The sequence below is a fragment of the Syngnathus acus genome, chromosome 15 (genome assembly GCF_901709675.1).
Source record: "Syngnathus acus chromosome 15, fSynAcu1.2, whole genome shotgun sequence".
NCBI lineage: Eukaryota > Metazoa > Chordata > Actinopteri > Syngnathiformes > Syngnathidae > Syngnathus > Syngnathus acus.
Genome location: NC_051100.1, coordinates 7,564,903 through 7,576,899, shown reverse-complemented (window position 1 = coordinate 7,576,899; position 11,997 = coordinate 7,564,903). Strand labels below are relative to the sequence as shown.

Sequence of the window (11,997 nt, the reverse complement as noted above, 5' to 3'; positions counted from 1 at the left end):
ATGCAATTTGTACTTCATTATTGTTGAAGCTTTCAATATATTTTCAATATATTTTTATCTATTTTTATAATACATAAAAAATACAGTAAAGTACAAAATACAGTAAAGTACGCTATTACTCGACTGACTGGTTTTACTTTACTGTCATGTCTCTTTAAGATGAGGAACGCCCATTAATGTATTGGACCAATCATATTCACTCTTGTGACGTAGAGTTGCTACGTATGGAAGTGTGTATGACGTTTGCTGCCGGAAGCTAGGTCTTAACGAGCTAACCGATAAGAAGAAACAACTACTTTTTATTCAGTTTTTGCTCCTTTGCGACCGCTAAACTAACACTCAGACCAGCTTTCCTACGATAAATGATGTTTTAGTGTCGCTTGTATTTGAACATTTATTTTCTTACAAGATACTTTATAGAGTCGGCTAACGGTTAGGACTAACTTGTACAGAAGACACTCGTGCTCTGGGGTATCCTGTTACTTCTATAACGTAAAATATTTTCTATAAGATATATATTTTGTTTTAGTACGCCAGTATTCAAGAGTAATTGAAGCCCGGATCGGCTTAGTGAGTCATGCACACAAGGTTAAAGTTAGCTTTAGCCTGTCCCTCACTTGATTTACTATGTAATTCTGATTGGTGCGGGCAGGTGTGGTTTAATAAGTAGGCCAGAAGTGGGTGAGGAAAAGCAAGTGTAGTCAGGGAGTTGGAAACTTTTTTTGTGTGTGTTTGTTAAGTAAGTTGTGAAGTGACAACATGCTCCTCTCCTTCGTCGTGCACACGTACTCGCTCCGGTACTGGTTTCCGGCCACCGTCATGCTGGGCACAGCCCCGGTTTATTTGCTCTTTTGGGGTGCCTGGCGCATCCTCTCCACTCTTTTACCGGTCAGACTGTACCACACGTTAGATGACAGACTGTATTGCATCTACCAGAGCATGGTCCTCTTCTTCTTCGAGAATTACACGGGAGTGGAGGCAAGTATGAGTTATGCCTGTCTACCTGCACTAAATAACATTTGTGAATACATGAATGTTGCATGCTTTAAATTTAATGAGATTCTCAGTCTTCAAGCAAAACCAGATAACCCGGTTAAGAAAGGTTACATTCCTTTAGTTTGCAGCCACACCTCTTCATAGAACACCTGTAGAGTGCAAAAAACATCAAGCATACTTGTAGTAACAACTCTTTACGAACACTAAAATATAATGTTCTAAAAGTTGATTATAGATTTCAGGCACTATCATGCTACGGAATAAATGAAATTACCCATAAATGAAGAACAAAACATAACAGTGTGTAAAAAAAAAAAAATTGAATCTGCTCTCCTTCCACTCTAGATCATCATATATGGCGATATACCAAAAAAGAAAGAGAATGTGATCTATATGTCCAATCATCAATGTACAGGTAAACCATGTGTATGTACATGTGCCTTAAACATAATGAAGCTTGCAACTTAGGCTCTCTGAACCTCTTTTTTAGCGGACTGGATCATTGCTGACATGTTGGCAATCAGGCAGAGTGCCCTCGGTCATGTCAGATATGTTCTTAAAGATGGACTCAAGTGGTTACCACTCTACGGATGGTATTTCTCTCAGGTAATGCCCCTGTGTAAGTGCTTTCATGTCAGATTTGTCCACTCGTCATCATGTTGCTCTTTTTGTGTCAGCATGGTGGGATCTACGTAAAACGAAGTGCCAAGTTCAACCAAGAGGCTATGATGAAGAAGCTTGTCTCTCAGAATCAGTCAGGAGCACCAGTAAGAATAACCAACACTGACTAACTAAATAACTAACTGTATTACAACATTATTTATTGTGGATTTTGACACCAGAATGAAAGGACAAAATAATTAGCCAAACACATTTTTTTAAGCAAAGAAATCAACTATTCTGCATTTGATTAAATGATTTGTTTGTATGTATGCATTTGTATCAGAAGGTTTCTGGAACCAAACAAATGTTTTCCTTATATGGCGCCCTGAACTAAATGGTTTTCATTTTAGTGTTATTGCATAGAACATGATTGCGTTTTTCCCCGACTCAAATGTTTTCATTAATGTGTGTGCGTGCTTACGTGCGTGCGCATGAGCGTTTGCGTGTCAGTACTGTATTGTACATAAATTGCACTGGAGACCATAATGGACATTAAGCGCTCTCGCAATAGTAATGGATCCGCTTTATATTTTTCTCCTTGACCGCCTTTTTGCCCCCGGAGTCCAAAGTTAAAGCGTTTAATTTAAAATGTTCTCTTCCCGCAGATGTACCTCGTCATCTTCCCAGAAGGAACACGCTATAATCCCGAGCTCAAGAATGTTATCACCGACAGTCAGGCCTTTGCTACGAAAGAAGGTACCGCCTTAACAGCGAGCCGCGATGCCTGCACTGCGGCGTGCTGATGACACACGCAGTCTGTAAAGAACTGTCTAAGAGCTCTGGTCATTGGTGCAAGCAACTGTTTGACCACTGACATACTGAAAACATTTACAATATAAATGCAGAAGATCTTATTGCTACATGCGCCACTATTTACTTTGAAATGAAAGGTTCAACACAACGCGTTATAGAGTGGTCAACTTCCAGTTTGTTTTAATACCGTTTCTTCAGGAGGAAATGATGGAAATTGAAAGCATCCTTTCTGGAGTCCTTTAACTGTTTAAACTAAGCTAATGGCTGAATAAAAAGCACTACACATCTTATAATGATGCTTAACCAAAGATCTTTGCAACTTTGAATGAACCGTGGCAAAAGAAAAACATTTTCTATATGCACTCGCAAACCTTTGCCACTTGGTGTGAGGCAGACTTTAGACTATCTAATCAAAAATTTTATCTAATCAAAAGGAAAGTTGTTTAATAAAATAGATGATTGGTTTAAAACATTTTTGGCTTTCCTGGATTTTATGCTTTAACGCGTTTCATCTGACATCGAGGTCATGCTCACCCCTCTCTGTGAAATAGAATGTATCTCAGAGTCCCAGCTTTAATGTCACCCCACACCATTAATCCAAATCACTCACAGGAGCTGACATGCACATGACATTATCTGCTGTTTGTGAGGCATTAGTGAACACACAGCGCGCCGCTTCCCCACTGAACGTACTGCACAGTAAGTGACCTCTCAGCCCAAGCATTTTCGCTGGCTGACTGTGTTCTCCAGTTACATGATACTTTGCAAACTGCAGACCACCTGCGCCTGGACAGCATGACATCATCTAGATTCATGTCAGCTACTAAGCATTAAGAAGAATTAAAAAAAAACTTGATTTTTCTTTGTTTTTTATATGTGATGGGTTCTCCCTCGGCAAGTCAAGCATCCGCCAAAGTCTTGCAATTTGAAGTTCAGAGTATTTCTATGAACTCATAAGAGCCATGCAATAAATAAAATATGAGCTGCATACACATGTAGCTCAGAAGCATAGTGTGTGGAAATGAGATGCTTCCCAAACACTGCCAGAGATCCAGTCCAACCCACACTAAAGTAAATAAATGTCTTTTTTTGTGCAGGGCTGGCGGTTCTGCGACACACACTAACGCCCCGAATGAAAGCTTCACACATCGCCCTCGAGACCATGAGGGGCCACTTGGATGCCGTGTATGACGTCACGGTGGCCTACGAGGGAACGCTTGGCGCCGACCGCCAAAGAAAACCAGCGCCTTCAATGCCAGGTACATGTCACTGCTGCTCATCATCACTTGATTTCATTTAACTTAATTGTTTTGTAGTTATTCTAGTAATTGTGGATTGCAAATTATTGCTCACTTCAAAGCCACTTTAAAAACTGTTAGGAAGAAGAAATGCCAAGCATTCTTTGTTAATCAGCAATTCCACACCCAAGCAGGCTGTTGTACGATCGATTCGGCAACGTTCAACATTCTAACAAGGCCCTCAGGAATTAATCACAAAGCCAAAATTACCTACTGCCGTTGCGGGCTTCCTGTAAGCAGCTTGACTCCTTGTTTTGGATTTTTTCATTACTGCAATTTGCCAGCAGTATTTAGAAAAAACATCCCCTCACTGTCAGGAATAAACAACACCAAAAAGATTAAGTGGCCAAAACGTCTTCCTCCTCACGCACTTCCTGATGTCATGAGGCGAAGGTGACTTTGGTCGAGTGAGTGAGTGTACGTGCATGCTCATGACTCAGACACAGGAGGTATAATCAAAGAATAATAAACAAGAAAGTTGGTTTTGGCTTGCAAATGTTTTTATAATTAAAAACAAATTTGAATAAAATGTATAATGATTACATTCCATGCTGGTTAAGTCATATCGAACATCTAAAGGTTCGAACTGAAATCAAGAAAATGAGTGTATGTAATCTCACACATTGGAAATGGATTGATAACTCCTTTGTTGAGATTTTCAGTGGCAAAATACAGTTGTAACAATTGAGCTAATCTGCGTGTTTTGTGGACCGGTCATCAGTATCTTCTTGATGCGTGCCGCTTGGACTGCAGTAATTAGTCGGTGGGGAAAAATGACCCAACTGCACTTGATGCCTTAGTGAGGTTTTATTCTGAAGTTAACCCGTGGTCAGACTCAGCAGCCCTAACAACTCAAAAACACATGATGCCTACCCCCATGAAAGCAAGGAAGTCCTAGTCCAAGACTTTTTTTTTTTCCACTCCAGTGTTTATTCACAGTCCATATTTCATGTCAGGCTCGAAGTAAAACGGCTTTCTGCTGTTGACTTCCACTAGGTTTCCCCTCTTGGCCGCTGCACCAAGTTTGCCGGATACGATTGGCTGTTGTGGAAACAGGAAGTTTAAATTCTCAGGAGATTCACGTGTAGCCTTGAGCGTTCGCACTTTCCTGGTCACTTGTGGTGTTTTGTTTTGAATTATATTATTTGACTTGAGAGTGACAACGCTAATGATTTACTCAGTATGACCTCACTGTACTGCAGTACAGATATCCCATTTGACATGTTCCGACACTTGTATCGCTCTCATGTCTCCTCAAATCAGCTAGTCATTTTTTTTATGCTTCTGTTTTATTGTATCACATCTGGTCCCATCGGATCCAAGGGAAGTTCTGAATCTCGATAAAACTCGTTTAAGCTGTTAAGTGCCAAGATACTTTGTCGTTCCATCCTTGATTTCCCTAGGTGATGGTGACCTTGCTGGAGGTGTGATTTGATTCAACTCTTCTTCAGTAAGGCTAATCCAAATTGTTCTCCATTTACGGCTGGCGGCACCACACGGCGCACAACCAGACTTCACTCAAAAGCAACTGATTCACTCTTTACGTGCTGCTCCGTTGAAAGACTCTTCCTGTTTTTGTTTAGTCTTCTTATTATTGTTGTATTTTTTTGCTCTGCAGAATTCCTGTGCAAAGAATGTCCGAGAGTCCACATCCACTTTGAGCGTGTGCATGTCAAGGAAATTCCTCCCGAGCCGCACTTCTTCCGCAGGTGGCTGCACGAGCGCTTTGAAATCAAGGACCGGTGAGTGTACGTGCAGCGAATTCAATCATCAAGCAAACCAGCAGTTCTGTTTTGCTTGCACGCTCTCTTATTGATGCATCCCGTCCTGCTTGACTGATGTCACAGTCAACCCAAACAAAAAAATCGGGGCAAACACAACTCAGTAATAACATGAGAAAAATATTTTGCTTCGCATACTATGAACGACTGTTACCATTGATTTTTTTTCTTTTAATTTCTCAGTGGACACAATATTTTACAGATATTGATGAGGGTTGGTCTCACCTATAACCTCTTTTATGAAGAACCATTACTAATAAAAGAAAGCTTTACTAGACTTATGTTGGCATTAGCCACTTTTTTTCAACATCAAATTTGTATGAATTTTTATGTGCGCATATTGAATAGGAATTATTTCCATTCAATGGGTCGTATTTGCGGGGCTATTCTGAAAGAAAACTCAAGGCTTAAAAAAAAAATCCATGAAGGTTTATTCATCTGGCTTCAGTTCCTGTGGTTATCTGTCAGCTGTGCTACACAAAGTATCCAGCTTGTAAGGTGAATTATAGTAAAATACACTTCAATTTAATAAGTGTGTCTTACTTTTTCAAAATCAGTTTAACACACACTTATCTGTAAAGACTTACTATTGATGTCTGCACTACAATTTCAATTCTTGATGTCTTTATTACTTTTTTCAATTAGCAGACAATATATCTGCAGAAAATAAATAATTGTTAATGAAATAAAAAATATATCAAATCATTTCCAAGTACACCTGTATCACTGCAGAACTGCATCATTTACCACGTCTATAATTTGAAGCCAGTCATTAGGAGTGCAGGAGAAGCTTGACAGCAACTATGATGACCTGACACAAATTGTAGAGACTTTTGCCTCTGAGCTATGGAGAGGGTGCTTCGTCTTAGCCAGCCCTATAGTACTTTTTACTTTCACCTCTTTTAGGAACTAATCCAAAATCAGCAAAGAATGTTGAGTCTTCCAGTACGGGATCTCTGTAATTGCATTCCTGCCTTCTCTCCATCGTAATGACTTGCAGAGTCCATTTGACCTATGCTGCCACTATGTTTATATGTGGTAGGGCCTACCTCCAACTTGGAACATAAATAGTTGGCTTTCCCACACCAGTGCAGGCTGATCAGACCTAACCAAGCCTTGTTGCATGAGCCTTCTCGGATGCGAGGCCATATGTCTTCTAAGACAGAGGAGTCCGGTTGCAATCGATTCAATGTCCCGAGAGGGAAATGGTTTAGTTCAGTGAGAATATCCACAAGCATAAACGCTTTAGAAAATGGATTGTTGATCCCACAGAATGGAAATTCACTGGATCAAGCAAAAAAAAAAAAAAAACTAAGTGTGCAGTGTACCGAAGAGGGATAAAAATAGAAGAATAAAATAAACCAGATGAAAGCAGCAAAAGTTACTTAGTGAAGAGTTGGCTGCATTGTAACAATCTATTCAATCATATATGCAGATCAAATAGATTGGTGCGTCCTGGACTGTTTTTTCAATCGCTTCCTTGATTCCCCTTGTGAATAACGCATGTGTGATAATCACCACATGTGCAAATGGTGCTGGTTCAATATGATGATTAGGAGGCATTTTGAAGTGGTAAATTGCAGTTTCTTTTGTGCGCCTGAGAAGAATTCCTCAGAGATGTCTCTCGTCTTTCAAAGGCTGCTGGCGGATTTCTACGAGGGTGGTGATGGAGGCAAACTATGCAGCTTCCCCGGGGAGGGCAGACGTTCCCCGCTGGGACTCCGCAAAACCCTCCCGGCCGTGCTCGTCTTGGGGGGTCTGACGCTACCTCTGCTGCTGACTGACACCGGCAGGAAGGTGTACTGGAGGACCTGGGTGTACGGCACTCTTCTAGGTTGGCTTTGGGTCAATTTACTTCCTTAACGTATGGCTGTAAGGCGCGTAAAAGCAGCGCCTCGTTTCAGTATTCCGGCACAGGTTGTGTTGCAGCAGTCGAATACTGCGGTACAATCACGCAGCCGGCGCACACGCCCACTCAGCGCGTGACTCACTGTGCTGAAATCATGCAAAGAATGATTCGTCTTGCGTTACTGCTTGTTTTCCTAAAATTTGCAGACTTTGGGGAAACAACAGTGGATTTGTTCAAAAGACACTACATGAAATTCCTCAGACGAGCCAAAAATAGTCGCATAATCAACTCACCACCCCCAACCTCCCAATTCGCTCTCATCAGCCAAACATGTCCTTGCTTGTTCTTCCTTGTTCCAACAGAAATTGGCCAATTTCTCTCTTTGACTATCTTTGATGCTAATAGTCAATTTATTCTTCAAATTGAGTTTATGAATTACGTGTTGGTGTTCTAAATACAAAGTGCCACGTTCCTAATTTGCACTGAGTTTGTTCTGATCTTCTTTTTTTTTTTTTTGGTTGAGTCTTGTGGAACCTCCAAAGTCGAACACCATATGTGTTCTTTGATAGGGTTGACTTAAGAATAACAAAACACTAATTCCTCATGTCGAAAAGAATGTGAGAGGAGATTATCGCTTTAAGACTGTCACCATCAAATCGTCAGAAACTAACAATTTGGCAGTGTTTTCAGTTAGATTTTACCCTCCTTAATTGTTATAAAAATATCAATAGCTCAACACTTAATAAAAAAATAGGGGGGGGGGACAATGCGTGCTTTGAAACATGGAGAGGGAGGGAAGAAACAGCTGTATGAGACGTGGTTGTGTAATTTGCTCCGTCAAATTAGTCCGTACAAGTGAAATTGTTTTCGCCAGGTAACTTTGGCTTCCTTATGCTTTCCATAAGCATGTTTGTTTGCTCCTAATTGTTTGATGTTTGGGTTGTTGTACTTTAGGGGTTCCACTTGAACATTCAAATAACTTTGGGTGTGGCGAATGCAACATCATTCTACTTTACGGGACTTGGAAGGGTTTATCAGTTTAACAACTGCGGCACTTTACACAGTATAAATATTTGGCTTTAATAGTTCAAATGAATGTTGAATTAAAGCTGTTGAATAAATGTTTGCATTATGTTGAAGATGACAAGTTGAGGCATCATGAGAATTAATCTCATGAGTGCATGTCACTATAAAAATTGTTCCACTTATAGCAGGGCTGCAGAATATACGAACAGCAGGTTATATGCAAGTGGCCAAAGCATAAGTTGTGGCCTACCATGCAAAATATAAAAATAAAATAAAAAAACTTAAAACCCTCAGTGGAATTGATAAAATACGCTCATATAATATACGAATCATATTTGATTGTTGCATCATAGATGTGCATTTAAAATGACCCTCAGAGGGAATTATAAATAAAGTGTTGTACAAAGTAAAAGAAAAAAAGTAACTTGCCAAATCTTTGCTGCCACAATGTTCGACGTGTTTTAAGTTAAGCAATGTTTACCATTGCCACTTTGTCTGGAATCTATATGGCTTTACTAGTCTTGAATGTTTGTTTTCGTTTCCATGTTACATGAAAAGATCTACCTTGCTTAAAGCAAAAAAGCTTACAAAGCCATGTAAACTCAAAGCCATTTGTATTATACTCTATCGTGTAAAGCAGTCTGTGAATTGTCGTTATGTTCTACTGTGTCTCCTTTTTTCCGTAACTCACTTTGCAAATTTGCAATCCCGGAGTTGGTCAGAGGTCTATTTTAAGGTAAATGTCAAGTTTTTACACTGTGCTGCAATACCTCACTCAGTTCAGTCATCTTCCTCGTTCCTATATGACCTTTTTTCATGATATTTTATAAGAACTTTTATCCTGTCAGGAATTGTTTTTCTGTAGACAGCATTTACAAATGCCAACTCTTTGCGCAAACGTGTGCCTTCTCTTTGGAGGAGCGGGTTCTCATCCCTCCCTCAGCTGGAGGGCCTCAGCGGCTCTTTGCAGTGTTGACGTCACCGAGGCGTTCAGCGGCCCCGTGCGCTCACACTCTGCACTTGTAGTGGCCTATTTTGCTCAGAAATGCGATACTGTATGATTTACAGGTTTTGACTAAATGCCAAGTTAATGTGTTGTGGGTATGGGTATATAGCCTCATTGGAATAAAGTGTCCCCCTTCCCTTGGAAAGATTCACTGTGTATGTGTGTGTGTTACAAACAAAGATGCAAAAGTGCCCGAGTGACACTTTTCCCAGTGCATTTCTGCATTGTTTCACTTGGCTGCACTGATGAATTAGTTTGTCTTTCTGCCCGCTAGGGACATTCTGTTAAATGTGCCATTTCATCATGCTCCATTAACTTTCTTAGTGTTTTTTGTTAGCTTTTTAAAATTTATTTGTTTTAAGGAATGCTGAAATTATTATGGTGATGCAAGTAGTTAGCAAATTGTCCATAGGCACTGTATGACTGATTGTAAATGGATGTCTCACTCTGCCCTGTGGTGTCGAAGAAAATGGATGGATTGGTTCTTTTCAGGAATGCAAGTAACACATAAGTGGTTATCATCATTCAATAGCCCATAAAACCTTTTCCCTGTCAGAGATCATTTTCTATTTTCCTCGAAGATGTTATTATACAGACTGTCAGAGTATGGCCATCGGCCTACTCCATTCTTTAATCCAACTCACTGAGAAAGAGTCCTGTTATACCAGTTCTGAAATGCGCTTGTCAGCCTCCGCCCTTCTACTGGTCGTATGGACTCACATTCTCAAAGGGAAACCACGCTTGATTGATTTTTAATTTATTTGAAATAATGGGGGGAATAGTGGAATGAAAATGATTTTTTCCCCCATTAAAATCCTTCCTACGGAATATAAAAAGTCTACACACCCCATTGTATCCACGACGAATTGGACCTATATGTTTCGGGCAGTAGACCAAACCTGTATTGAATAATGATGGTGGTAAAATTATGCTCTGGGGCAGTTTTTCTTCGGTTAGAAAAGGGACTTTTTGAGTAAACTTTTGAAAAATGCTAACGTTCTACTTTGAGTGCTGTACGTGAATGTAACACGGTCTATACTGCGCATGCGTGCAATTGTGTCCTAATGAAAACGGAAGTATAGTGCAGTAGGAGCGTTTTCCTGGACTTTTACTTCGTTTAAACGCAAGGTATGTTCTTATAAAGTCTGAAAATGCAGTATGACATACAGTACATCCATGTAATTAACATTTTGTTTCTAAAAACCGTCGCCGTACAGTTAATACAGTGATTTGTGCCTTGCGTTATAATGTTCAATCAACAGCAACATCTAGTGGCCAACTGAAGAAAGTGTCACAGCTAAAAAAACATTTTGGAGCAGTACAATGTCACATCTACTGTACACTGTAATGTAACGTGGTCTGCAGAGCCGAACTAAATTAGAACTCAATAAAGCACTTGCTTGGGCTAAGTGACCACATGGGGGCACCCCAAGAGCAACATTCAACAGAACTTGCAGTGTTGTGATAAAACAGTAATTTAATATTTGTCATTATGGCGCTATAATTGGGGGACGAGGTGGTATTTGGTTCAAAAAGTAATAAAACAAGGAATGTACTGTAAAAGCACCATTTAGTGAATTATTTTGGTTATTAAAAAAAAGTGCAACAACTGCACAGAAATTTGTAGTGCAAGACCAATTTTAAACCAATTCAAACTGAACTGTGTGCACAGATTCGCAATGGCCATTGACTGGGTTGGATATGGCTACGCTGCTGCCATCTTGCTGGGAGGATATATGGGCTACAAGAGAAAAGGTTGAGATACATACTAAGTTTCTTTAGTGATATCTCTCATGTAAGAAGAAAAAAACAAGTCGTGATCAGCATCGTGTGCCTTTTCAAGGCAGTGTCATGTCTCTGATGGCCGGCTTGGTCTTCGGTGGATTGTCTGCTTTTGGCGCTTACAACATCTCCAACAAGCCCACTGACATCAAGGTGTCACTGTGTGAGTATCAGAGGGAAAACACTCACTCTTTTACAAGTACAGATAGTTGTGTGTGTGTGTGTGTATCTGGGAAAAGCTAAAAAAAAAAAAGATTAAGTAATTCGAATACACATAATATGTATTAATATAGTAGATTAGTCCAATGTAAACACCAACTTGAAGACGCAATGGCTTGATTTGGATGCACATGAAATCAAAGTGCTCAATTTTCCCTCAATTGTGTTGTTGCAGTCGCCTCCGGGCTCCTTGCCGTGGTGATGGGCACCAGGTACAAGAAGTCTGGCAAACTGCTGCCAGCTGGAATTATGACAATTCTAAGGTCAGAATTAAACTTGTGATCCATAAACACACATTTGTCTGACTTGTTTCAAAGTCCACACAAGTAGCATTTGTATCACGGTGGACGCTTTCTTTCCGCAGTTTGTTGATGGTGTTCCGACTTTTGCTTGTGATGGTGGTGTGATTGAAGAGGAGACGCGGAAAAGCATTCCAACATGATACATGATTCCGAATTTTATTTTCATAATACAGATCAAGCATTTTTACTTTGCTTAAATTCCAAGCGGCTCGATATTTTGCATGAATTTGAGCATGGCGAGGAACCGACGGTGAGAGCATTTGATCCCTCCGCGCAATACTAAAAAAAAAATAAAACCCTAAAAAATTGTAACTGACACATG

The 11,997-nt window shown here is 40.1% G+C and overlaps 1 protein-coding gene across 3 annotated transcripts; it reads left to right on the top strand.

Annotated features, from left to right (window-relative positions):
• The first annotated feature begins 224 nt into the window (after nt 1-224).
• Nucleotides 225-11,988, top strand: LOC119134734 (1-acyl-sn-glycerol-3-phosphate acyltransferase epsilon-like). 3 transcript variants are annotated; one of them, XM_037271769.1, is made up of 11 exons: nt 229-978; nt 1,342-1,411; nt 1,487-1,602; nt 1,674-1,763; nt 2,265-2,355; nt 3,510-3,671; nt 5,329-5,452; nt 11,045-11,127; nt 11,216-11,317; nt 11,549-11,636; nt 11,738-11,966. In XM_037271769.1, the coding sequence occupies exons 1-11, from the start codon at nt 760-762 to the stop codon at nt 11,778-11,780; spliced, it is 1,188 nt and encodes a 395-aa protein (XP_037127664.1). In that variant the 5' UTR covers nt 229-759; the 3' UTR covers nt 11,781-11,966. The 3 variants fall into 3 exon arrangements, with proteins under 3 accessions (XP_037127665.1, XP_037127664.1, XP_037127666.1); XM_037271770.1 differs by lacking the exons at nt 11,045-11,127; nt 11,216-11,317; nt 11,549-11,636; nt 11,738-11,966 and adding an exon at nt 7,129-9,521 and having other exon boundaries at nt 225-978; XM_037271771.1 differs by lacking the exons at nt 229-978; nt 1,342-1,411; nt 1,487-1,602; ... (2 more) ...; nt 3,510-3,671; nt 5,329-5,452 and adding an exon at nt 10,374-10,500 and having other exon boundaries at nt 11,738-11,988.
• The last annotated feature ends 9 nt before the right edge of the window (nt 11,989-11,997 follow it).